General features: G+C 27.5%; 1 protein-coding gene across 1 annotated transcript; it reads left to right on the top strand.

The window, feature by feature from the left end:
• Nucleotides 1-1,709: 1,709 nt before the first annotated feature.
• On the top strand, nucleotides 1,710-3,311 carry LOC149511565 (rust resistance kinase Lr10-like). Its single transcript, XM_089754344.1, has 2 exons — nucleotides 1,710-1,779; nucleotides 1,916-3,311. Exons 1-2 carry the CDS (start codon nucleotides 1,710-1,712, stop codon nucleotides 3,127-3,129), a joined length of 1,284 nt encoding a protein of 427 aa, XP_089610470.1. The 3' UTR covers nucleotides 3,130-3,311.
• Nucleotides 3,312-27,944: the final 24,633 nt, after the last annotated feature.

Raw genomic sequence — 27,944 nt, 5'->3', positions numbered from 1 at the left:
ATGAATACGGATACAAGGCAAGTGTTTTATTATCCGTCCTGATCTCATATTTGATAGAAATTTAAGATTATACTCATCTTATCTCCATTCTTATAATATAATATTTTATTTTATTTTTATTTGGAAAAAGAATCAAAGTTTTCATTAGATATAAGTAAAATTGATATCCGTAGTAATGATCTTAGTATGGTCCGCGGAATGACATATGACATCCAATTAAATATGGTCTCTGGTAATGGGCGGTTTCAATGGAGGCTGGAGTTCATGTGGTGGTGAAAGTGGGTAATGTAGAGATTTGGAAAAAAGGAATTCGCTGGGATTAGCTGATCTTTGCTCAGTTTTTCTTCTATATTTCTTCTTGTTTGTTTCTATGTAATTGTTGCTGCTTAAATAAGGATTGAATTGATAAAGTCCCAGATCAATTACGATCAGATTTATTTTAAATAAAATTAAGAATTATCCTAAGATTAATCTGAAATTATTTCTGATGAAGCTTATCATTAGAAGATAATCTTCGCCAATTTTCAAAATTTTGAATAAAAATAAAAAATAAAAAGGATTAAATAAATAAATCAATCAATCAATCAAAATTAAAATCAAATCGAAAATCCTCAAATTCCATAATTGGACTTGAAAAGAACTAGCCTAATCAATTTAGGTCTCGGACTAAATGAAATGTATACAAATATATTATATTTTGTTAATATTTGATTTGTTGAAAGGTAATATTGAATATAAATTTGGTTCAAATAAAGATTTGCTACAAAACCAAACATGAATCTTTTGTTATAGTGTAAAAGATTTGTGAATAATTTTTTTTAAGAAAATAAAAAACAAAAAAAGTTGTAAACTATTTTAAAAATCATAAAATAAGAGTTTTTATTATTATAATTATAATAATTATATTTTATAACAAATTGTGTAAAATAAAAAAAATTATAATTGTGATGACTATAATGATAATCTCCATTATATTTGAAAATATGATAAATGCAACGCGATAAAAAAATAATCATAACCACAATTTAAATCACTGGTCATACCCCATAATGTTACATTGAATCCATATAAAATAAATGTGAGCATACCAAGCAATTTTAAGATTTAGTAATCTTAAGAGATTTTACTCTGAACTCACTAATCCAAGTAAATTCCTCGTTCTAGTCAACAGCCTGCTTGATGATGCCAGAGCAATGCAGCACATCCTCCCATATTTGTTTAGATTAACAACACCTAAAAAACTGATGATCTCTACTTTTCACAGCCTGTTCACATAATACACAAATGGTGTCACTAACCATGCTTGAGAATATTATAAGGAAACCACAATAAATATCCCGGTACACCTTAGACAATTTATGTGAATAAAGTGAAAAATATCAGTAAAACCGAACAACCTGATTTGATAGCAGATCATTTTGCTTGACCCCTATACCTTGAAACAATAAAAAAGCCAAACTCATAAGTTTTAGTATTTCGTCCAATTTACCAAAAACATTGCTCTTTTGATTTTTTGCCAAAAACAAAGACTTGTCATGTGAGAATGGAAAAGGACTTAAAAAATTAAAAGGCGGTGCTCATTTGACTTGTAATCTTATTAATAGGGGTAAGGCTTATCTACGATCAAGGATGAAGCCATTGTTGAACAATAGAAGATAATTTCTAGTTCTTTGTTCTCAAGTCCTCATCTACTTTCTCAAGCCTATTCCATGCCATATGTTAAAGGCAAGAAAATATCATCTTCAGATTCTATGCCGAAGCTAAAGGTGAAGTTTGTAGGTGAGAAATTTTGGTCTAATAACAAAATTTTAGTGTTCAAATATGTCTCAATTTTTTGGTTTTCCAATTTCAAATATTTTGTTCATGTTTATGGTTGAATTTAACTAGCAATGACGTCCTCTTCACAAAATTTCAGTGCTCCTTACTCGTCTAGCAAATGCGGCAACGGAGGTAGCGAGAATTTTAACGGTGTTGGGGGCTATTATCCAGAAACAACCAGCGCCACAAGCTGAGGCACCAGTGAATAAGGAGCCAGGATCAGATAAGCAAGAAATAGAAAGACTCTTAGAGCACATGCTCGAAGAAAAGCCAGCCAAGGTTTCATCCCAGTTGCTTGTAATTTTCACATCAAATTTCTCTACCAAGTTGGGTGAAGGTGGGTATGGAGCAGTCTATCAAGGACATCTTCCTGATGGAAAGCCACTAGCTGTTAAAGTACTCTGCAACTATGGTATAGATAAGAGGATTGAGGAGCAATTCATGGCTGAAGTCAATACCATAGGAAGGACATATAACCGGAATCTAGTAAGGCTGTATGGCTTCTGCTTTGAAGCAAAGACCAAAGCTCTAGTTTATGAATACATGGAAAATGGATCTCTTGACAAGCTTTTGTTTGAAAAGAAAAATGAAATTGAGTGGGACAAGTTATATGAGATAGCAGTTGGTGCAGCCAGAGGGCTTGAGTATTTGCATCATTTCAGCCATAGGAGAATAATCCATTATGATATTAAACCTGCAAATGTTTTGCTTGGCTCTGACTTTCGCCCGAAGATTGCAGATTTTGGACTTGCAAAGTTGTGCAATCGGGATAGCACATATGCAACCTTGTCAATGGTTGGAGGAACTCCTGGTTATGCTGCGCCGGAGGTTTGGATGACTTTTCCTGTAAGCTACAAATGCGATGTATATAGTTTCGGGTTGATGCTGTTTGAGATTGTTGGAAGGAGGAGGAACTTTGATGTGAAATTTGGTGAGAGTCAAGAGTGGTTTCCGAAACAAGTATGGGAAAAATTTGATAAGGGGGAATTGGAGGAGATTTGGGACAAATGTGAAATTGAAGAAAAAGACAGGCAAAAAGCCAAGACAATGGTAACAGTGGCTCTGTGGTGCGTCCAATACTTGCCAGAGGCTAGACCTTCCATGAGGGATGTTGTAAAGATTTTAGAAGGTGGAGCTGAAGCTGCGATTACCCCAAATCCATTTCAGCATTTGATGTCATCAGCTAATGTACCTTCATGCATGGCAAGCAGCTCAAATTTAACAACAGATCATGATGATGAGGATGACAGAAATGACACCACAATCATGAGAAAAATGAGATTCAGTATACAACTGCTTAAAATAGACTAAAGCTTCGTTATAGTTGGATTATTATCTATTAGCTTCAACAACTTAGATTTGTCTTAGGGTTATCATCTTCTTTACAAAGATTAAAATCCGAAGTTTGAATCCCACGTCTCCCCTTGTACCTCCCAATTTTCATACCTAGAAAAAAAATACTATGTATTGTCTTAAATTCATGTATTGATCTGTACTTTTCCCATTATATTAGGATTATTTTTTTCAACTTGTTTTAAATTCTTGAAAGTTTTATTACATACCTAGTATCTTTCGCTAAATGAATTCAATCGTGGATGGACATTATACTACATTCCTTTTTTCTTTTTTTTTAAGATATGGTTTTATGAAAAGATATATTTTTATTGAAAGCCGAACGTGATATTGTACGATATTTTTCTTTCAAAGAAAAAAAAAAAAAAACTTCTTGAAAAATCTATCTACTCTCTATTAAAAATCTCGAAGGGATTAGATCTCCTATTACAAAACGAACATTTTAATCTTAGATTTTAAAATTAATAACTAACACATGTTTCATGACATGAAATGGCTATTATAGATAAAAAAAAATTTAAAGTATTGCATTAAAAATTTTCAAAATTTTTAAAAAAGTTATATTTAACATTTTATTATAATTTAAAAACTATTTATATTATTAACCCTTTTATTGTTACTAGACCCAATTTAATTATAATTTGTATGTATTATTTTTATATCATATTATTATATCCTATTTAAAATTAACATATTTATATATAATTTTGATTTTAATAAATTTTGAGTATACTTTAAATTTCATATTTGAAATAAAAGATTAACACATATTTTAGTTTTAATTAATTTTTTATATTTTAAAATATGTATATTTTTGTGGGAAATAAGTATCATTTTATTAACTCTATTTTTTGAAGAATTTAACTCTATTAAATCTGTTTATTTGCGAGTAAATAAAAGTCAGCCCCTTTCGCGTAAAGGGGAAGAAAACAGAGCGATAGTTAAATGAAACAATAGAAGATAAAAATTTCACTCAGTGACATAAGATAAGAACCAATGGATTTGTTTCCCCACAGAAAATGAAAGGCCCACCTCCACGTTACTTCCTCCTTACTTTTCTTATGTCATAAGCCTACAAGTCAAAGAAATCTTTTTCATTAGTAGTATTTATTTTTGGCAAGGATAAATGACGATGTTGAGTACGCAACCATCCATTGTTCGCCCTTTACAATAATATATTTTTCATAAAAAGAATGGATTACGGACTTTACAAATATGTAGAATGATATTTTATTATTTTCAATAGTAAAACTAATTTTTTAAATATGTTTATCACATTTATGATATTTTTCACAAGTAATATTGATATGCCCAATTCTGAATTCAATCTTAGAGACCCAATTTAAACCCTCTTTTTGCCGACTTATGTTGGATCCAATTAAGATCTCATTAAATTATTGAAAGAATTTTATTTATTTAAAAAATAATTTTTTGAAATAAAATTTGATGATGGAATCTTTTAAAGAGATAATAATTTCTTGTAAGAAAACATTAATAAATTATTATTAATACATTAGAGTAATTTATGAATATTTTTTATATTAAATTATTATAAGATTTTTTTTAAAGAAAAGTTTAAGGTTATAGATAATATAAAATTAATTGATATTATTTTTTGGATGGACTTTATGAAGGTGTTAATAATTTTTTTATATGTAATTATGCTTTCAAATTCAATTTTGTTTCATGGATAAAAATTATTCTTTTAAAGAAATCTAAGTTAAATTTAATTTTTTTTATATGTAATTATGCTTTCAAATTCAATTTTGTTTCGTGGATAAAAATTATTTTTTAAAAGAAATCTAAGTTAAATTTAATTTATTTTTTAAGAAAATAGATTTATTAAATAACCAATAATATTTTAAAAAAAGTTGAAGACAACTTTTTTATATTTATTGATCAAATTCTCAAACTTATACATTATAACAATAATATGAAAATAAAAATCCATTTATACTTATTTGGAGATAGACAGAACTCAAATTATTTCTGCAAGAACAAACTAAACCGAAATTGATCCAACTTGAAAGAACTCAAATCCCAAATAATCAAAATCCAATGTCATCCGGACTCAACCCACCAATTTCATTGTGCCTTCTAAATTTATAATTCATAATGACAGTTTGAAAATGACAAGATATGTGACTGATCAAGAATTTGTCTTATCTATGCATTAAAAAAAACAAAAAAAGAAATAGTCTCATCCGAAGCTTCTTTGAGTGGCCCCAATGTTGTTTATAAATTTTTATGGAAATAACTTTATATGGTTATAGAATGCAGTTTCTTAGTTAAAATAATTTATAATCATGCGAGTTCTCATCTAATCTCTGAAGACTACTCCAACACAATTGTTAAAAGGAAGAAATTGTCTTTTCCATATTTATATATGTCAACGGAAATTAAAATTTTCCTTGGAGCGTTAAGAGGTGAGAAATTTTGGTCTAATCGATATATTGTTTCGCAAAATATATATAAGTCCCATTTTTAAAATTTTTTATCATTCTTTATTTTAAAAAAGCAGCATCTTGTTCATGTTTATGATTTAATTCTACAAGTAATGATACTTTATGCACACAATATTTGAGTCAAAAACAAGATTGAAAGAATTGGAGACAAATAAAAATTCTATTTATCAAACTTGTGAAATTATAATCTTCATGATTTCTTAAAACAAAAAAATCTTCTAATTCATTTCTTCAGGAAAAATCCATTTCAAGAGTCATGATTTGATGTTAAATTGAATAAATTTAGGCTTTACCACTTGATGACTTGTTTTTAAATTAAAGAAGTTTGGACTTTGCTTTAATGGTCTTGGTGACTTTCTTGAATTGAAAAAGTTTAAATTTCACTTAAGGTTCTTGATGACTTGATCTTCAATTAAAGAGATTTAGATCCAAATTTCAAAATTTCCGTGAGATTTTGGAATTTGATCTCAATTTAGAGATTCTTGAATCATGGTCCCAATTTAGGGATTTATTGTAATTTAGTCTCAGATTATGGATTCTCAAATCTTGGTCTCAAATTAGGAAATTTTGGATCTTGGTCTCAATTTAGGGATTCTTAGATCACTACTAAAAAGTTGCTTTAACAAAACTTAATGGTATAAAATGGTAATTTATTGTTGTTAAAACCTTTTCGCAACAAAAAAAAAAAAAATTGTTGCTAAGTCTTGTAATTTGGTCCAATTTAGGGATTTCTTGGATCTTGGTCCCAATTTAAAGATTCTTGGATCACTACTAGAAAAAGCTGCTTTAGCAATGCCATTACTAATTTATCATTGTTAAAATCTTTTTGCAATGAAAAAAAATGTCATTACAAGGTCATTGCCTATAGCTCTTTTGTTAAAATTATATGCAACGATTTTCATCATATTGAAGGTCGTTTTAAAAAAAGTTTATTGCAGCAATTTTTTATCAGTAGTAAATAAATAATGTTTAAAGAATGAATTAATGTGATTGTCAAAATTTTCTTTTAGTAATCACATATTTTGTCACCAAAAAGTTTATGTAACAACATTATTTTGATTGTCCAAAAAGTTTTTTGTAATGGAATATTTTTTTGTTGCAAACCAAAAGGTCTTATGAAACAACAATTTTGTTTTTTTTATTTTTTTTCTACTACTTAAGTTTATTTAATAACCATAATCTTCCCCCAACAATATTTGTGTCTTTACAAATAGTAAACAAATATTTAAAAATTTTATCATTTTTAAAAATGAATAATATTGTTATCAAAAATCATTGTAAAACAACATTCATCTTGTTTAACAACCAAAATTATTGTTGCAAATAATATTTTTGCAACAAACTTTATGCCATTAGTAATAGTTATAAAGATTTTGAAACAATTGTATTAACTTTAAAAATGACTACTATTGTTACCAAAAAGACATTGCACAACTACATTCACTTCATTGTGCAAAGCTTTAATTATTTCGTTACAACTTTAATTAAAATTAGTGACGCTTTTGACTGTTACAAAAAAGTTTTACCCATTACATTTTTTTTCATTGAAAAGAACTTATTTTGTAGTGACTTTATAAATTATTTTTTGGTTCACAAATTTAATATTAAAATCTATTTTAGGCACCAAAAATATTATTGAGACATTTATATGTATTTTCTAAAAAAATTGATAAATTATCAAATAATTAAATAATTTATTTCATAATGTGTATGTCCTAGAACTAACCCATTAAACACAACATATGGAGTCACCACTAATATTTTTTTATCTAAGTATGATTGGCCACCTAACTAAATCTGTTTCATTTTAAAGAGAAGTCTCAAACTTGTCTTAGGTATCTTTAAAAGAAATAGGTTTTGGTTTTCTAAACAAAACTAGGTTTGGGAGTTCAGTTACATGTATAAAAGATTATAACACTCCTACAATACCTATCCTAAAATGGTATTAATTAATCTTAGATTATTATTTTAGCCTTAATTCAGTGGTCCTAACTCGTTCCTATTATTTAATTTATTTGTTAATTTTAATATTTAAATATTGGACATATTTTTAGGTTTTCTCCAACGCTTTGGTCAATCTCCTAAAAATATTTCTCACCTCAAGAGTATTTAAGTAACACACTTATTTCCTTGAAGAGGCTCCATCGTTGGATTTATTAAATATTTTATGAAATTTAGTACACACAATCCAATAAAATACAACAATCAAATACAAAATTCAATACTATAATCAAATAATCACAATTTAATCAATTACAAAATCATCACAGTTTGTTTCCAATTTTAATTTTTCAAATTAGAAATAAATAAAATTTCTTATATTGAGATCAATTTCTAAATCCTCCAATGCTTTGATTGAATTTAAGAAAAAAGCTCTCTCATCTAAAAATTCCTAAGAAAATTATACGCCTATAACTTCCTTTGAATTTCATCATTGGTTGAATTTTTATTTATTCCAAAAATATACATTTAATTTTTTCTTACCAAATTAAACTTTCTTTATCTTTTTCAAATAATTATGTCATAATGTTTAGGTTGGGAGAATTTACCTATTAGACACAAAAATCATAGAGTCACCACCTATCTTTTTTAAATAAGTGTGATTGGTCACCTATGTTAATCTATTATTTTTAAGGTTATCTTAAGACTAAGCTAACGGTTCTTAAAAAGAATAAGTTCTAGTCTGCATCAACAGAACTTAGGTTTGAGAGTCATTACGTGTAGAGAATATATTAGCATGGCTTTACGCCCAAAATTGGTATCAAGTTAATTATGTGTTATCTTATCTAAGCCTTATGAAAGATAATTTTATCTTACAAATAAATCAATTCCAATACTTTTATTTATTTACAAAACATGGCGTTACAAAATTCTATCAAAATATCAAGCAATCATGCAATAAATATTAAATCATACCATGCAAAAATTATCAGACAAATATAATACTATAAATCATACCAAATGTCATGTAATAATATCATGCCTAGATCATGCTAAAATATTCATGCAAGAATGTCATGCAAATATATTAATTATCATGTAATAATAATAATAATCATATAAATATATTATATCATGCAAATATAAAATACCATACAAATATATTAATAACCATTTATGCAAATATATAATCATGAAATCAAATATAAGCACACAAATATAATCATGCAATTATGCACACAATATAGAAACATGCAATCAAATATCATTCAAATATAATATTAATCATGCAATAACATATATTACCAATCATACAATCACACCAATAAATAAATTAGTAATCATGTAAATAGACATGCAATTAAATATATAAACATGTAATAAACATACGATTTAATATATAGTCATGCAAATAAAAATATATAAACCATACAAATAAACATATAATTAAATATATAATAATGCAAATAATAATATATAAATCATGCAAATAAACATGTAATTAATTATATAATCTTGCAAATAAACATGCAATTAAATATATAATCATGCAAATAATAATATATAAATTATGCAAATATAATATTAGTCATGCGAATTCATGCAAAAAATAAATATCATGTAATAACTATAAAAATAAGAGTAAGCAATTAAATATTATAAAAGCTATGCAAAAATTACAAAAAAAAAGTAAATATTACCTCAATGGATCATGGGTTCCAACAATTTTTTTCCTTTTAAAAACTGATATTTCCTACTATAAATCTTAACCTTCCTTCTAAAAACTTCAATTGGATCTTTTTTAAAATTTTTTTTGCTTAATTGCTTCTTCATTGTTGATTCAAAATTTTGCTTAAATTTTCTCTCTTTTCAATGACTTGTGTGTGATCTGAAAGTCAATTATTGTAAGGCCCCCATTTGATCATAGATTCAAGATCTTTATATAGGAATTGAATTGCTTTCGATTTGTAAGGAATTAATTCAATCAAATCTAGGATTTATCATCTAATTTTATTCTCTTAGTAATCTTCCATATTTTCAATAGATTGAGCCCAAAGTCTTTCCAAAATTATTCAACCATTAAACTTAAAATCTGAGATAGAATCTAAGAGTTGAATTGAATCCAAGGTTTTTCATGCAAAATCCCATATATTTTTTTATTTTTACCCCTTTTTTGTTTTTTTACCAATTGACTTTGACTCTTTTAACTTAAAAAACAAAAGTTAAACCACAAATTAAACTAAAAAAATTAAAATATAAATAAAATTTAAAGGTTAATTTTTGGGCCTAAAATTTATTTTTTCAATTAAGGTCTAATTGCACAATCAAAATTAAAATTCAAAAGCTAATAAATTTTGAAAAATCCCCAGACAAAATAGGTTTTCTACGTATTAAAATTATATACAAAAATTAAATATACATGAAACAATAAACTAAATAAATAAATGGAATCAAATAAATGACAAGAAAAACCTGAAGCAAAGAAGCCAAGTCACGGTGGGATATTAATTGGTTAAAAAGTGGTGGGATTTGTGACATGGATCTTTGTAATGGTACCTGCCCACTTCAATTAATGCCTTTGTTCAAGCCTAGACCACTTTGTTCTCCTACTAGCAACGCCAACGCAGCCTCTCCTTATGTTTCTTCTCAACTTCTTTTCCTAACCCAAATTTCTCAAAAGAAAGTCCTAATTAGCTAAATCCGAAAATAGAAAAAATATAAGAAAACTTTTAATTTTGTTTTTGTTTTTTTTCTGACTCATTCTCTCTTGAATTTTTTTAATTGATTCTTGATTGTTTCTAAGTGATCCTAATGGAGTCCTTTTATAGGCTTTTAATCCAAATCATAATAGGAAAAGGTTTTCTTGGTTTCAATCTCCTAATCAAAGTCACTTTTAGATTTTTAATCCAAGTCTAGCTCTCAAATCAATATATTCCCTTTTTCAATTAGAACACTAGACTTCAAATTAAACCAAACTCTTCTTTTTTTTCCTTTTTTTTAAACCTTAAATCAATTAACTAACAAAATAAATAATCCTAAACTATACAAAATACTAAAATTCTAAAATTAAATTAAAAAATACCTCGGACTAAATGGGACGTCTATAGTTACCCCTCTTTGCGTATTTTCTCTGAAATAAGAATTGTGCAAAGATGTAGACCTCCATTACATTTGGATTTGATACACATAAAATTTATAGATCCTTATCTATAATAAATATTCATAATTCTTAACTGAAATTCAAAAGATTGCAATTGAAAATTGAAATATTTACAATTTTGAAATTCAAGAATTCTCAATTTGAAGTTCAGAGGTTCGTAATTAAATTCAAAGATTCTCAATTTGAATTTAAAAGCTTGCAAAAAATTCAAGGTTCTCCCAAAGATCAAAGATTCAAAAATAAATTGAATTCAAATATTCACAAAAGTTCAAGGTTCGCAAAAGATTCAAGATTTTCAAAATTTGAATATTCATAAAAGATTCAAAGATTTGCAAATGATTCATGATTTGCAAAATTTCAAAGATTCGTAAAAGATTCAAGATTCGCAAAGATTCAAAGATTATCAAAAGATTTCAAAGATTTGCAAAGGATTTAAAAAATTCATAATTGTAAAGATTTGCAAAGGTTCCAAGATTCATTAAAGATTTCAAAGATTCATAAAAGATTCAAGATCCATAAGAGATTCAAGATTCGTAAAGATTTCAAATATTTATAAGAGATTCAAAGATTTGCAAGAGATTCAAAGATTCACAGAGATTCAAAGATTCATAAGTGATTCAAGATTCACAAAAATTCAAAAATTCATGAGAGATCAAGATTCGCAAAGATTTCAAAGATTTGCATTTAAAAAATTTTAGAAATTCACATTTAAATTTTCAAATATCCTCATTTGAAAATTTTAGATATTCACATTCAAATTTCAAAGATTCTCAATTGAAACTCTTAAAGATTCAAATCCAAGATTAAGGTTCTCATTCAAAAATCTAGAGATTTACATCTAAGATTCAAAGGTTTCCCTTTTTAGAAAAAATTTAAGATTCTCATCAAAGATTTTGCATTTGAAAATCTTAGAGATTCGCATCTAAGATTTAAAGATTCTTAATTGAGAAGTTCAAATCTAAAATACAATCTCTCAGGGATTCGCATTAGAAATTCTCATCTTGTGATGAAAAAACTCCTCTAAATAGAGACTATGAAATTTTAAAAACTGAAAGAGCTCCTTAACCAAGATTTAGCTAGCTTTTCTCGAAATCATTTTCTTTATCCAAAGCTTTCAAACTTTATCTTCGCAAAGTTTTTCTTATACAAGGATCAAAATTTCATTAAAAAGCTTTATTTTTGCAAATATTTCCTCAATCAAGGATTATTACCTTACTCGTTTTTTCAAAAAATTTCCATCAGGGATCAAAATCTTATCTTTGAAAATTATCCTCCACCAAGGATTAAAATCTCATTTTTGGAAAAACTTATCATCAAGTAAAAATATTTCACATTCTCATTAATCATCATTTTAAGATTCAAGATCATAACTTTTTACCAAACAAATTACCTGAGTGTAATGTTTATGAATACAATGCATTAATGCAACTGTATGAATGCAATGTTAATGAATGCAACTCTAATTGTGGCAGAAAAGGTTTTTAATATCATTTTAGTGTCTTCAACTTCCAAGTCTTTCTTTTTCATTTTTTAAGTGATCATAACTACCCCAAATCTCTTTTTAATCTCGTCATTCAATCTCATAATTTATGATTTCTTTTTCCAGCTTCTTAATACTAATAATTTCAAACTTAACCATAAATTTCATCAGTTGATCCATTACCATTTTTAGCATTTGCTCCAAACTTACAAACTCCATTGACTAATCCATTGCTGTTTTCATCATTTGGCACCCCATTTGCCTTTTCAAATCATCTTCTCAAACTTTTTTCATCTTTCTTATTCCATTTTCTTCTTCTCTTTGTCATTCTTGATTTCCTTTTAAATGAATGCAAAAGTCTCTTGTGAACATTATCATTTGTTCTTCAATGTGGAGGGTGGTCCTTAGTTAGGGTTTTTAAGAAAAAAAATCATAATAGGCTAAAAAAAGATAGCAAATGAACATATTTCATTTTCTTAAAAAGTAAAAAAAGATGGCCATTTCTCATCTCAAATACAAATACTTTCTTTGAAGACCATTTATTAAACATAGACTTATTTATGGATAAATCATCATAAAGGACCACATGCTTTAGGACATCTCTATTTTACTTTTTAATGAATGATCAAATACTCTTCACAACTTTCTTTTAAACTCCCTTTACACAACTTATACATCTTTATAGATCAAGTTTATCAATATGAATGAGTTTTCAAATTTGAATTCCATATTATAATCATTATTGTCTAAACATTCACCATTTGGAATATGAAAATGGGTATAAGAGAAGATATGAGAAGATAAAAGCATATAAAGGGTGATTCACATAAAAGAAAAAATGTCATGAAAATGCATCCTGTTTGCTATTTTTATTAAAATGGTAAAAAATAAAATGAAATCCTAATACATAAAAAAAAATCTTAACATTACTCCAAAAAAAATCCTAAAATGACAAGTAACTTCAAACAACTCCAACTTTCTTTATCATTCCTAAAATTATGCTCTATGTGGTTAGGCAAAGGGTTTTTACCAATGTTTGACCCATCTGGCTTATCAAAACTCACAGAGCCTGCTCTAATCAAATTTTGCACCTGGTGCTTAAAAATAGGGCAACTTTCTATTGAATGCCTCACATTCCCATTATGATAATCACAAGTGGCACTAGCATCATACCACTTGGGATAAGGATGCTTTGATGGTTCCAGCTAAACAAGTGCTACAAAGTTATTTTTAACAAGTTCTAGGAATTACTCAATATATGTTATAGGGATAAGATCGATTTGGGCTCTTTTTTAATTATCTCGAGGTCTCCTTAAACCATTTATTTGGTTGGTAAGTTTAACAATTAGTGTAATGATGGGCCATGCATATATGTGAAAGGTTGAGAGGCTAGCTAAAAAATTGATGTTGGCATTAGTTTATCATAATCTGCTACTACTTGGGCTTGGTGCATTAGGTAATGATAATATAAGGTGAAAATTTCAAATTCTTACCCTTCATAGCTCACAACTTGAGCTTCACCTTCCTTCTTATTAAGTGCACCAACTTTTTTTACACTAGTATTCTCTCATTCATCTAACTTGTCATTTTTAATTTCATTTTTAATAATTTCACTAAAAATCACCATGTCAGCAAAGTTTTTAGTAGTATTCCTAATTATTCGCTTGTAGTAGGGAGCTTCCAAGGTACTAACAAATAGAACAGTGGTTTCTTTCTCAATAAGAGCTACTTGAACTTGGACAGCCATATCTTTCCACTTGTAAGCATACTTTTTAAAGCTATCAGTAGATTTTTTCTTCGTGTTTTGTAAGATAAACGATCAGAAGTCAAATCTATGATATATCTATATTGTGTGATGAATGCCCTAACTAATTATTTCCATGAACGAATGTAATTTCTATCAAGTTGAACATATCATCTAGCAACAAAGCCTGTTAAACTGTCTTGGAACACATAAATCATAAGCTTCTTATCAAGAGTATAAGTAGCTATTTTTTGACAATATATTATGACATGAGTCACAAAACATTTAATCTCATCATATTTATCAAACTCAGGGACTTTAAACTTACTTGAAACACCACATCAAGCACTAAACACAATTTAAATGCATCCATGGACCCATAAAAGTCCATCCCTTCAGTAGCCCAACATCTCTCTTATAATAGATTCATCTTTTGAAAAGATGAGTCTTTTACTACCTTAAAGGTATTTAGTTTCAGCTTTTTTTGTTCTTTAGGATCATCAATCTAAATCAAAAACTTAAACATAATCAGATATCTATTCAGTAAAGGTAGGATTAGTATAAACTTAAAATATTCTTTAGGGAACTACATATGACATTCTAAGGTAAGCATATGGATACGTCCCAGAAAAAAGTTGTAATCCTTATGCCTTTTGAGAAGTTTAAGTTTTGTATAGATTATCCCCAGATGGACATAAAAGGTCCTCAACACCTTAGGATGGGTGGTTTGGCAAAGTAGGAGTTTCCTCTATAGCATGTCCCTTATTCAATTTATTGAGCATGTCCATGATTTTTTTCTAACTCCCTCTTAATCTCCATTTAAGCTTTCTCTACCTTTTCAATTTGACTAGCTTGTTTTTGTTCCACAAGTTCTGCTTTAGTGTAAGTGTTATAGTGATGGTAAGTAGGCTACTTAGAATCTTCTGATGGTTGAGCTATCCTTGGACCTTTTTACCATAATTAGGTTGTCATGTTACTAGATGCCATGAATCATCCTAACTTCTTATATGCCTCTGTGGATAAATGAATGCATGCATTAGATATTTGATACATTGCAGTAATGATGCAAGAATGAAAGAAGACATGCATTAATGTTTGCTTTATAATAATGCATAAATGAAGGAATGCATGCTTTGCCCCTAGATGCATGAATGAATAAATGACTACCTAAGTTAACATGATGCATGAATGGATGAATGCATGTATGGAATGATAAAAATTCAATAATACATGGATAAATGTATGAATGTGTTAATATTTTCCACATAACAACATATGAAATGCTAAATAAACTGAAACACTTTCAACTTTATCATAAAATTCATACAAATAAAACTACCAAAATTCCCTTATGTCTCCTAACTTGGGTTACATCTTAATAATTGGTGGACATGGCTTTAACCTAGTGTTGACTTCTTAGATTATTCTATATGCAGGGTTAGGATATGTTGATAATCTAAAAGTTCCCAAATTATTCCCTACATCATTGTCCATTACAGACTAGTAAGGCATCCCAATCCTCACCCATGATAAGCTTCAAACAAAAAAGATTCAATCTAAGTGAGAGTTTTCACTAGCTCACACGGATGTTATCACCTCACAAGAGTGTTGGTATTTACTCCCTCCTAAAAAGAACAAAGCTCAGGTAGAGAGCTTAATGCATGAAGTGCATGTGCAATGTGTGTCACGGAACATAAAAATAATTAAACAAACTTTCTTGTTCAAGAAATAAATGAAACAAAAGAACAAACAAATTAGTAAACATTAAAAAAAACAAAAAAGTACATTAAAAACATCCAAATATCTAAATAAGGCTTAAAATAATCTAAGATTAAAAACTAGCTCAACTCATTAACTCTCCAGTAGAGTCACCAAACTATCATAATGTGTATGTTTTAGAACTAACCCATTAAACACAATATATGGAGTCATCACTAATCTTCTTTATCTAGGTATGATCGGCTATCTAACTAAATCTGTTTTCTCTAATGCTTTGGTCAATCCTCTAAAAATATTCCTCACCTTAAAAGTATTCAAGTAACACACTTGTTTTCTTAAAGAGGCTCCATCATCGGATTTATTAAATATTTTATGGAATTTAATACACATAATCCAATCAAATACAACAATCAAATACAAAATTCAATACAATAATCAAATAATCACAATTTAATCAATTATAAAATCATCACAATTTGTTTCCAATTTTAATTTTTCAAATTAAAAATAAATAAAATTTCTTACATTAAGATCAATTTCTAAATCCTTCAACACTTTGATTGAATTTAGAAAAAGCTCTCTCACCTAAAAATTCCTAAGAAAATTGCACACCCATAACTTTTTTAGAATTCATCATTGGTTGAATTTTTATTTATTCCAAAAATATACATTTAATTTTTTCTTACCAAATTAAACGTTCTTTTATCTTTTTCAAATAATTAAAATCATATACAAAAATTAAATATACATGAAACAATAAACTAAATAAATAAATAAAATAAATAGAGTCAAATAAATGACAAGAAAAACCTAAAGCAAAGAAGCCAATCATGGGTGGGATATTACTTGGTTAAAAAGTGGTGGGATTTGTGATGTGGATCTTTGTAATGGTCTTGCCCACTTTAATTAATGCCTTTGTTCAAGCCTGGACCACTTTGTTTTCCTACTAGCAATGCCAACGTAGCCTTTCCTTGTGTTTCTTCTCAACTTCTTTTCCCATCCCAACTTTCTCAAAGGAAAGTCCTAATTAACTAAACCTGAAAATAGAAAAAAAAAATAAGAAAACTTTTAACTTTTGCTTCTTTTTTTTTCTGACTCTTTCTCTTTTAATTTTATTTGATTGATTCTAATTGATCCTAATAGGATCTTTTTATTGGTCTTTAATCCAAATCACAATAGGAAAAGGTTTTCATAGTTTCAATCTCCTAATCAAAGTCAATTTTAGATTTTTAATCCAAGTCCACCTCTCAAATCAATACATTCCCTTTTTCAATTAGAACACTAGACTTCAAACCAAATCAAACTCTTCCCTTTATTTTCCTTAAAAAAAACTATAAATCAATTAATTAACCAAATAAATAATCCTTAAACTAAGAAAATAGTAAAATCTTAAAATTAAATTAAAAAATACCCCTGACTAAATTGCATGTCTACAATTTATATATTTACTATAATTGAAATTTATAAGTAGATAGAATTTTATGGCGAAAAAAACAATTGATGGAATTTGTGAACTAATTCTCAAAATTGTTAGTGCTTAGAAGCTAAATAGGAAAATATAAGATAGTGGCGTTTTGAGAATCTTATTACCACAGTTGGAATTTCATGGCATTGATTTTAGTGACATTTGCATTACATGCATTGCGTTTATAACAGTCATTTCATAAATAGGAAGTTTTGATTTTGAAGCTAAACCTAATAAAAGGTTATGGGAGTTTTCTGAGAAGATGTTGATCCTTAGATAAGGAAAATTTTTGAAGATAAGATTTTGACCCTTTGATAAGAAAAAGTTATACTTGTTTGAAAAGAATTTTTAGTTGAGTTAATAAACTGTGATGTAAAAGATATTTTGCAAAAATTTTAAAGTTGTTGAACCTTTGTTGAGAGGAATTTTTTCATTACAAGATCTTTTTGATGAGATCTCTAAACTTTTAAATGCAAATCATTAAATCTTTGAATTTTGGAATGTGAATATTTGAATTTTGTATGTCAAGTTTGAAATTTTGGATGTGGATCTCTAAAACTTTTCAAATGAGAATCTTTGAAATCTTGGATGTGAATCCCTTAAGTTTTTTGAATGAAATTTTTTAAATTTTGTGTGTGAATCTATAAAATTTTTGAATGTGAATCTTTAAGTTTTGGATGTGTTTTAAAATTTTTTATGTCAATCTTTGAATTTTGGATGTGAATCACTAATAAAAATCTTTCAAATGTGAATATTTGAATTTTGGATGTGAATTTAGAAATTTTGGATGTAGATTTCTAAAAATTTACAATTGCAAATCTTTACAATGATGAAATTTTGAAAATTTTACAAATCTTGAATTCTCACAAATCTAAAAATCTTGCGAATCTTTAATTCTTGTAAAAATGAAAATCTTGTGACTCTTAAATTGTTGTGAATTTAAAAATCTTGTGAATCTAAAAATCTTGCGATTCAAAAAATTTTATGAATCTTCAGCTATTGCAACTTTGAAAATCTTGTGAATCTTCAATTCTTACGAATCATTGAGTTCTTGTGAATTATTGAGTTCTTTGAAACTTTGCAAATCTTTGAAATCTAGCAAAAATTTTAATTTCAAAATGCGAATCTTTGAATTTAATTATGAATCCCTAAATTTCAAATTGTGAACCCTTAAACAAGTTAAGAATCTTTGAATTTCAAATTAAGAGTTTTTATTTCAACTGCGAATCTCTAAGTTTCCATTTTGGGTCATACCCGAATGTAATAGATGTCTATGTCTTTACACAATTTCTATTTCATATAAAATATGCAAAGAAAGGTAGCTGTAGACACCAAATTTTGTTTGGTGTCATTTGGAAGTGTTTTGAGTCTCAATAATCTTGGATTTGTGGTAGGCCTTGAGCTAGTCCATTTTCTTGTGGATTTGTTTGTGTTTTGGGTTTCTTGAATTGGAAGCCCAATTCTCTTTTTTTAAGTTGATTTTAGTTTAGTTTATTTTATTATTAGAAACTATATTAGATAAACAAAACTAGAAATTTTGGGATAAATATGAAATGAAAATGAGTTTGAATTCAAATATTATTGAAATGAAACCCTTATCAGATGAAGTTTTTGAAAGCAATCTCAATCTTGGTGGATCCTATCTCACTCAAGACCCTCTATATAAACAAGTTCAATTGAACACAAAGGGGGAGCAAGAATCACAAGAGAAAAGAATCAAACAAAAAACCACCATTTATTGTCATCTCTAGTTGAGATTAACACCAATCCACCCACTATCACCACTACAAGAACCACTGCCTCAATTAAAACTGCTAATTACCAAAAGCAAGAGCACTAGTGTTACCATCACAAACCACACCTTCAGACAACTCATCTTAGCCTACTGACCATTACCACCATTAACCTTCAAATCACCAATACCCAACAATTTCATCAAAATTAGATAATAATCCAAAAAAAGAAACAAATACAATTAGAGACCCTACCTTAATCAATAATTCATAATCAGATCCTAAAACATAAAAAAAAAAAAAAACTCAAGAAATCATTCACCTTTGTTTACTATCACAGCAGAGATTGATTAATTAGCTTTCAAATTGATCTTGCCACCATCATAAATTTCTTACCAAGCGGCTGCTCATAAGCCACACCAATACAAATCCAAAAAAAAAAAAAGCATAATCCAAGACAAAAAAAAATCAAAAACATAAAACAAAAAGCAAACAAAATATAGAAAAGGACTTTTTCTCTTAGATTTTTTCTCTTAGATTTTTTATCCACGATGTTTCAAAAAGATTTGAGTCTCCAAATTTAGCAAAGAGGAAGATCCAAAAAAGATGAAAAGCATACCTTGAGCTAACAATCATTAGAGCAACAAATGAAGAATGGAGCCTTAAAATAAACTTACTGATTTAGGTCATTAAAGAACAATTTACGAAAATTCAAGCTCGGATTTGAGATAAAGAGGTCGAGAAGAGTTTGGAGTTATCTTTTGGGCTTCAATGGTGAATAGACAGCATGGGGCACAACTACCAATAGCCACAACGGCTAAAAAATCCTTAGAGAGAGAAGCTTTGGAGAGAGAGAGTGAAAACAGAAAAAATGAAAGGAAAATAAGAAAAAGTGTGATTCTGCCTTTATATAACCTCATTAAAATAATGTAGTTTTGCTAAATGCCAAGCCAAGCCGAGCAGTTCTTGATGAGGTAAAAATTAAGTCGAGCCAAGCTGAACCAAGCCACATTCCGAGCCATTGACAAAGTCAAATTTTGGTATATCTTTTATATTTATTTTTTATTCTACTTATTTATTAGTTTAGATTAAATATATCTTTTTAAAATAAAAAATTTAAATATATATGGATCTTGTAATTTAAAATTGAAAATTTAAAAACTATTGACTTTGGAAAATAACACCTTAACCTATTAGAAAATATTTAAAAATAATTTTGAATAAATAAATAAAATATTACCAATAAATTGAAAAGTTTCAAATTTTTAAAGGAATTTTGAATAAGAAAAAAAATAAAAATCTTACCAATATATTTGCAAGTTTGTGATTTTTTTAAATATAAAATAAGATTTTATCAACACATTGAAAAATTTTATTAATTTTTTACAAAAATTAAAATAAAAAAAAAAAACAATTTTAGAAAATCCTGCTAACATATTGAAAAATGCTTTTTAAATACAAAATCATACCAATATATTAAAATATATTTTCTAAAAAATGAAATATAATTTTTAATATTTGATGATATAATTATTAAGAACATTACAAATAGCAATTAATTTCATTGTAAATTTCTAAGTGAAAATTTTTTTAAAAGATACAAAAATCTTTAAGAAGTAAAAATACTAATAGGATTGATTGCTTTCACTTGATTCGATTACGAATCAAATTCGTCTTGACTGATTGGGTACGGGAGAATAAAATGTTTTCCTCCAATAACGTTGAATAACAGATTGAATTGGGGGAAGGGTAGATGATTAGGTTTGATTTCAAAGGACTTTAAAATTTATTTCATGATACGAGGATAAATGTTCATAATCGTTAATTTTTCAGAAAATAAAAAACAGTGCTGTAAAATCAATTGAGAAAAGAATGCAAAAGGATTATATTTGCAAAATTTGATGAATCTTCTCCCTTTGGTATGGATGTTCAACCTAAACCCGGGATTTAATAATTCATTAAATGATACAACAAACGGTTTTGGTTTGATTCAATGTTTTTATACAAATTAAAAAACGTTTGTAAACCAAAAAAAAGATGACATGATTAAAAGAAATTACCTTGAAATTGTAACAGATTCTTTGAACAGAGATATGAAAGGGCCGATGGGAGGAATTAAAAAAATTAACGTTATTAATAAAACGAGGATGACACGTAAGAAAGAGAAGATGAAATTGACATGCCAAATCAAAAAGGCTGAGATGGCAATGTCCAGTCTCATTATTGGCAAATAGGGATAATATATGTAAGTTAGATATCGTTAATTTTAAATTATTGTTATCTCTTCATTAGGTCTTTTGAGTAATTGCAAATTGAGTTAATGAGTTAAATCATGACATCAAATGAATACCAGACACGTTATATATAGTATAAATATTTTCTAAAATGTCATCAAACAGTAGAAATGGCCAAAAAAAAAATTTTTAAATTGACCAAAACTTTCACAGTGTTAGACCAAATTTTAAATGGGAAAGAGAAAGGATATTTTTCAATTTTAAAAATCATTATAATTAATTTGATCAGACTTTGTATCTCATATTATTATATTTAACTAATCTTGGCATCATTTGTTAACTGGCAAAATCATTTATATTGGCTGAACACGTAAATTGACATTAATTCAATTGAGATTTTAAAAAATTGTAGTAAATCCGCCTAAACTTAAGGGTGAAGGTAACTTGAAAATGGTAGAATCCTGAAGTTAACGTGATCTAAAGCGACTCGAATACAAACTCGCTCCATTGCCACCTCCATTTATTCATTTTTTTTATAGTGCAAGAATGAAAAGCACTTAAAATAAACGCGGTTTTAATTTGACTCTGTACAGTGGCTCAGTGGTGTATCCAATACTTGCCAGAGACTAGATCTTCCATGAGGAATGTTGTGAATATTTTAGAAGGCGGAGCTGAAGCTGCGATTCCCCCAAATCCATTTAAGCATTTATTGTCATCAGCTAATGTACCTTCAAGCATGGCTTGCAGCTCAAATTTGACAAACAGATTATGATGATGAGGATGACAGAAATGACATCACAATCATGAGAAAAAATGAGATTCAGTATGCAACTTCTTAGAAATGAGTTAAGGTTCGTTATAGTTGGACTATTATCTATTAGCTTGAACAACTTGATTTGACTTGGGGTTATCATCTTCTTTACAAAGATTAAAATCCCAAGTTTGAATCCCACCTCTCCTCTTATACCTCCCAACTTTCATACCTAGCAAAAAAGGATAACAATCTATATATTGTCTTAAATTCATGTATGTTTGTTAACAAAGAAAATTCATGTATTCATCTATACCTTTCCCATTTTATAAATCTCTTAATTACAAAAAGAGGTTTCTGCAAGTGATTGTTTGTTAACTCGTAAAATAATTTCATTTTTAAAGTTAATGGTTAGGTTTACATCAAGATAGTCAAATCGGCATTAATTAATATCCTCTAACATACTACCACCATGAATGGTAGGAAAGGATTTTTCTTTTCCCTTGTCGTTCAACCATGTATTCTTGTATTAAATTTATGTATTAAAAAAATCTGTATATTGTCTTAAATTCTTGTGTTCATCTATACTTTTCTCATTATATATATTAGTATTATTCTTTTCAACTTGTTTTAAAAATTAATTATTGAAAGTTTTATTACATACCTTGTATCTTCTGCTAAATGAATTCAACGTGGATGGACATTATACCACATTTTTTTTCAGATATGGTTTTATTTTTATTTCTTTTTGGATAAATGAAAAAAAATAAAAAAAAAAGAAAGAAGGCTTTATTGAAGGCCGGCTGTGATATTATACCACATTCTTTTTTCAAAAAAACAAAACTTTCTTGAAGAATCTATATACTCTATACTAAAACAATATCAAAGAGATTAGAGGTAGGCACATGTCTTTTATTATAAAATGATCATTTTAACTTTTAATTTGGAAATTAATAACTAATACATGTTCCATAACTTGAAATGACCATTAACACATTAAAAATTTTTAAAATTCAAATATCATATTGAACATCTTGATATAGTTTAAAAATCATTCATAATATTAATTTTTTTTTAATTTTTATTAAATTTTAAATCGTATCACTCTTATTTTTTTTATATACTATTTTTATATTGTGTCATTATATTAAGCTTAAAATTATCATATTCATATATGAGTTCAATTTTAATCATTTTTTTAGTCTAATTTTTAAACTTTATATTCAAAATAAGAGATTAACAAATATTTTATTTTTAACAAATTTTTATATTTTATTTATTTATTTTCAAAAATGATTATCATTTTATTAACTTTATTTTTTTATTTGGAAGAATTTTATTAACTCTATTAAATCTGTTTATTTGTGAGTTAAAAAAAAAGTCAGTCTCTTTCGCGTAGAAGGGGACAAAACAGAAAGAGTTAATTAATTGAAACTGGACAAACCCCAACAGCCAAAAGAAAAAATTTACTCAGTGACATGAGATCAGAACCAATGAGTTGTGTTTCCACAAAGAAAATGACGAGCCCATCTCCATGCTACTTTCTCCTTGCTCTTCTTATGTGTGAAAGTAATCTTTTTATTTTAGTAGTATATATTTTCCGCAAGGACATATGACGATGACTACCAAACCATCCATTGTTCTCTCTTTCCAATAATATTTTTTCTATAAAAAAATGTATTACGGACTTTTCAAATATGTAGAATACAAGGCCTAAGGATGATTTATCTCATAGAACAAAAAATTGTAGATATGATATTTTTTTATTTTCAATAAAAAAAATTAAAAAAAAATGTTTATCACATTTATGATATATTTTTCATAATTAATATTGATATGCCCCAATTATGAAATTAAATCTTAACGAAGTGATTAATATCCAATTTAAACCCCCTTTAGCAATTTGTATTGATCTAATTTAAAATTTTATCAAATTATTTGAAGATTTTATTAATTTGACAAAAAACGTTTTGAAAATAAAATTTGAAGACAAAACCTCTTCAAGGAAAAAAATAATATCTTTGAATACTCTTAAGGTGACTAAATATTTTTAAAATGTTGCCAACATATTAAAATTGTTATCAAATGTTGAAATAATTTAAGAATAATTTCTCATATTAAATTATTATAACATTTTTTTAACAAAAGTTTAAGACAATAAATAACTCAAAATCAATTGATATTGTCCTTTGAATAGATGTTGTGAGGGTTTTAATGTCTTCTCTAAACGTAATTGTATTTTTTGAATTCATTTATGTTTAATCGATCAAAAATTATTTTTTTAAAAATTTGAGTCAAGTTTAAAACTTTTTTTAAAAAATAAATTTATTAAATAACTAATCGCATTTAAAGAAAAAAATTGATGTCGATTCTTTTGTATTTAATGATCAAATTCTCATATTTTTATGTTATAATAGTAATATAAAACTAAAAATCCATCTACACTTATTTGAATAAAATGAAATCAAATTAATCATTGTAAGAACCCGAATCCCAAATAACCAAAATCCAATGTCATCCGGACTTGACCGGCCAATTTCGTCGTGCCTTCTAAATTTATAATTCATAATGACAATTTGAAATAACAAGATGTTTTACTGATAAAAAATTAGTCTTATCAGTGCATCAAAAAACTAATAATAATAACAGAAGATTTAGTCTATTGAAAGCTTCTTTAGGTGGTCCAAATATTGTTTATAAATCTCTTTAGGAATAACTTTATATTGTTATAGAGTATAGTTTCTTAGTTAAAATAATTTCTAGTGCAATGAAAGATGTGATAGTTTTCTTTTCAACTGAATTGGATGGCTGAGCAGGTCAAGATTTTAGTTTATTCATAAGGACTTTACTATTTGAAGGGAATAAAAATGGTGTATACTTTTTCATCTTGATTCACAAAATGAGACATAAAATTTTCTTTAAAGCATGAATCTTATGAAAACCAAATAGGTTTGGCACTTTCTTTAGTATTTGAATGTGGCATTTTAATTGATGCCAAGATTAGCTATGGTGGGTTCAAAATTTTGGCAACTCATGAGAAAAAAAGGCTCAAAATTTCAAAATAAACCCTTTCTTTTTTATGCATTTCAACTCTTTTAGGACTTTGGTAGCTTCAGTTCTTTCAAAGGGGTTTGGTTTACCTTTGGTTTGTATCAAAAGTGATTTTCAGGCCTTCAAGATTTGCTTTAAATTGCTTTTTTGTAGGATTTTCACCTAGAGTCACAGTCATCATTTATTTTTATTTTTTTATTTTTACTTCTTTTTTATTATTTACACCATACATTTAAAAATTCAAACTTATCCAAAGTGGATTAAAGGTCTAAAAAGTAATTAAATAATAAAAGAAGGTAAAAAAATTTCACAAGTTTTATGGCCATTCTTTAAAAAAACTCTTTAACTTTAAGCATTCATACTTAATCAAATATTAACTTTTTAAGAATGTAATATAAGCCAAGGCTTAGGGTTGCCAAAAAAAAAAGGATAGATAGGCTCAAAATAAGTGTTTGAGCCTATCTATTAACCCAAGGATCATTTTTTATTTGAAGGATTCACTTTAAGGCATATGTTTTTTGTTTTCCCATGTTCTCTACTTAATCATTCATTTCTTCTTCTTTCTATTTTTTTTTTCTTTTCTTTTCTTTCTTCTTATCTTTTTCTTTTTTATTTTTGTTCTTTCATTTTTTTTTCTTTCCTACTTTCCTTTATTTCATTTCCTTTTTTTACTTTCTCATTCCTTCACCCTATCTTTTTTTTTTCTTTTGAGTGGATTCAAAACTTCAAAACCTTTTATTGGACATTTGCCTTTAGTATATAAGGTTCCTTCCTTAGACTTTGCCTTATTTAAACCTTTAGATACATTCTTTTTAGCCTTCTAGTGTAAAGGGTGATCTTCGGTCAGGATTCATCTTGGAAAAATTTTTACTAGGCTTAAAAGGGTAGTAAGGGATAAATTTTTATATTTATGAAGGAATGATAAAATATGATCATTTATCATCTTAAATATAAGTTACTCAAATTTGAAGAGCAATTTTTTTCAAAAAAAAGGTTTGAAAAAAAGTTTTTTTTTTTTAGGATTTTTTTGGCTTGTAACTCTCTTTGAGCTCTCTGATTTTCTCTCATTGGTTTTTTTCATAAATTTTCTGAGACCTTTTTATTTTTAGATTTATTTGAATGTCTCAAATGCATTATGTCATAATCAAAAGTTTCCTTTCTTTCTCTTTTCTTTTTTTTTTCATCATTTTTCTTTTTTTCTTCTCATTTTTTTCTTCTTTACATGCCGCCACCACCATTGAAAAAGATACCTTGCTTTGGCAATCCACCCCTATTGAAGGTTAATGTGAACAAATGAGTCTTGTTGAGTGAATTCATTTAAGGTGTCAAGGAATCCATATTACTCTACTACAATGGTTTATCATAATTTAGGTTATTTTAAGGGGAACAAAGTTTTTCTTTTTGGATAACATGCTCCAAGATATTAGATAAAGATAATTTTTAAGGTAGATGATTGAAAGGCTGGTGTTTTGAGATCATTTTAAAAGATTTGGGCAGCTCTAATTTTGAAAATTTTTGGGGCTTTAGTATAGCCTTGACATATCAAATTGCCACATTCAAATTCTTGAGAAACAATGTTGTATTTGCTTATTCTTCTAGGATTTTTTTTAAAATTGGCTGTCTCATTTGTTCATTACTTAAGAAACGATTATCATTTATTATATCACAATATTATCAAGTAAAGGCAAGATTCACGAATTCAAGTTTAAGTCTCTTAAAGGGTTATGGTTGATGAAAGTATTTGTATGATTTGAAAATGATTTGAAGGCATTTGGTGGTTTTATTTCTAATAGAGATTACCAATTTTTTTTATACTCTTTCCGCCTTTTATTATAAAATAAAACTTTTTTTCTCTTTTTTTCTCTTTTTCCTTTTTTCTTTTTTTTTTTCTCTTTTTCAAAGCATTTTCTTCCTTTTTCATGATTTTTGAAATTAATTATATGGGGCTTTATTCGAATTCAACAATTTTTTTCACTGTTTTTTTCTTTTAGGAAAAATCTTAAAAATCCAAAACTTAAAAGAAATTAAAAGCCTTAAATGAAAATATTCACAAATTTATGAGACAATGCAATGTATCATAACTGATATTTAAAGTCTATTATTCAGTGCAAATATTCAAACCTCCCTCCAACACTCTCAAAGATATGCAAACTTAAAAGACTGCCCTATCATTAGAATTTTGATCATTGACTCTCACATTATTCGACTATCATAGCCATTAACCATTTCTTTAAATCTTATAGGATCGGCATTAATGAAAGACTGAATCGCATCCAAGGCTAACTTGATATCATGTTCACAACATTCTCTTCTTCCTCATTTATTATAAAACTCCATTGTCTCATAATTCATCAATTCTTGTACAACTTGCTTGAAATGTTCATAATCTTGAATCAAATGCCCTATTTTTGCTCCATGATATATACCAATCAAACCCAAATCTTGATGGCTATCTTTAATTTCAAAGACTATCGATTGAATTATATTAGTTTTGATCAAGCAATTATATACCTTCTCCAAAGGGGTCCTTACCTCTTTTATGCACCTTTTGACTCCCTTGTCCCTTTCTACTACATTTGTTTTACCCCCAGCATGATTAGGCAATAGGTTGACACCAATTGTAAATGTGATTTGTGTGTTAAAAAGAGGAACCAAATTGTAAATGTGATTATTAACAAGGGCTTCAAATTCGTCACACATGGCATTATGCCAATGAGAGTGTTTTTTAGCTTTATTAAGTGTGGAGAGTTCAAAAGTTTCAAAAATTGTAAGGTAATTGAAAAATTTTTTAGGTTTAAAAATGTTGTTTTTATATTTAGTAAGAATATAGGGAGGTGGTAAAGGAGAAAAACTTACTTGTGAGAAAGGAAATGTCTTAGAAGAGACATTATATAAGGCCAGAGATGAAGAGTCTAAAGGTATGAAAGGAGACAATTTGAGACTTACAGAGGCTATAATAATAAAAGCTAAGATAGGTGTTGAGATGATGAGATCAAATGAAGATGGTGATGGATTTGTAATGGATGAATT

The sequence above is a fragment of the Durio zibethinus genome, chromosome 25, assembly GCF_047325235.1.
Source record: "Durio zibethinus cultivar Kanyao isolate XHJ-2024 chromosome 25, ASM4732523v1, whole genome shotgun sequence".
Taxonomy (NCBI): domain Eukaryota; kingdom Viridiplantae; phylum Streptophyta; class Magnoliopsida; order Malvales; family Malvaceae; genus Durio; species Durio zibethinus.
This window is presented reverse-complemented; position numbering and strand designations above follow the sequence as displayed.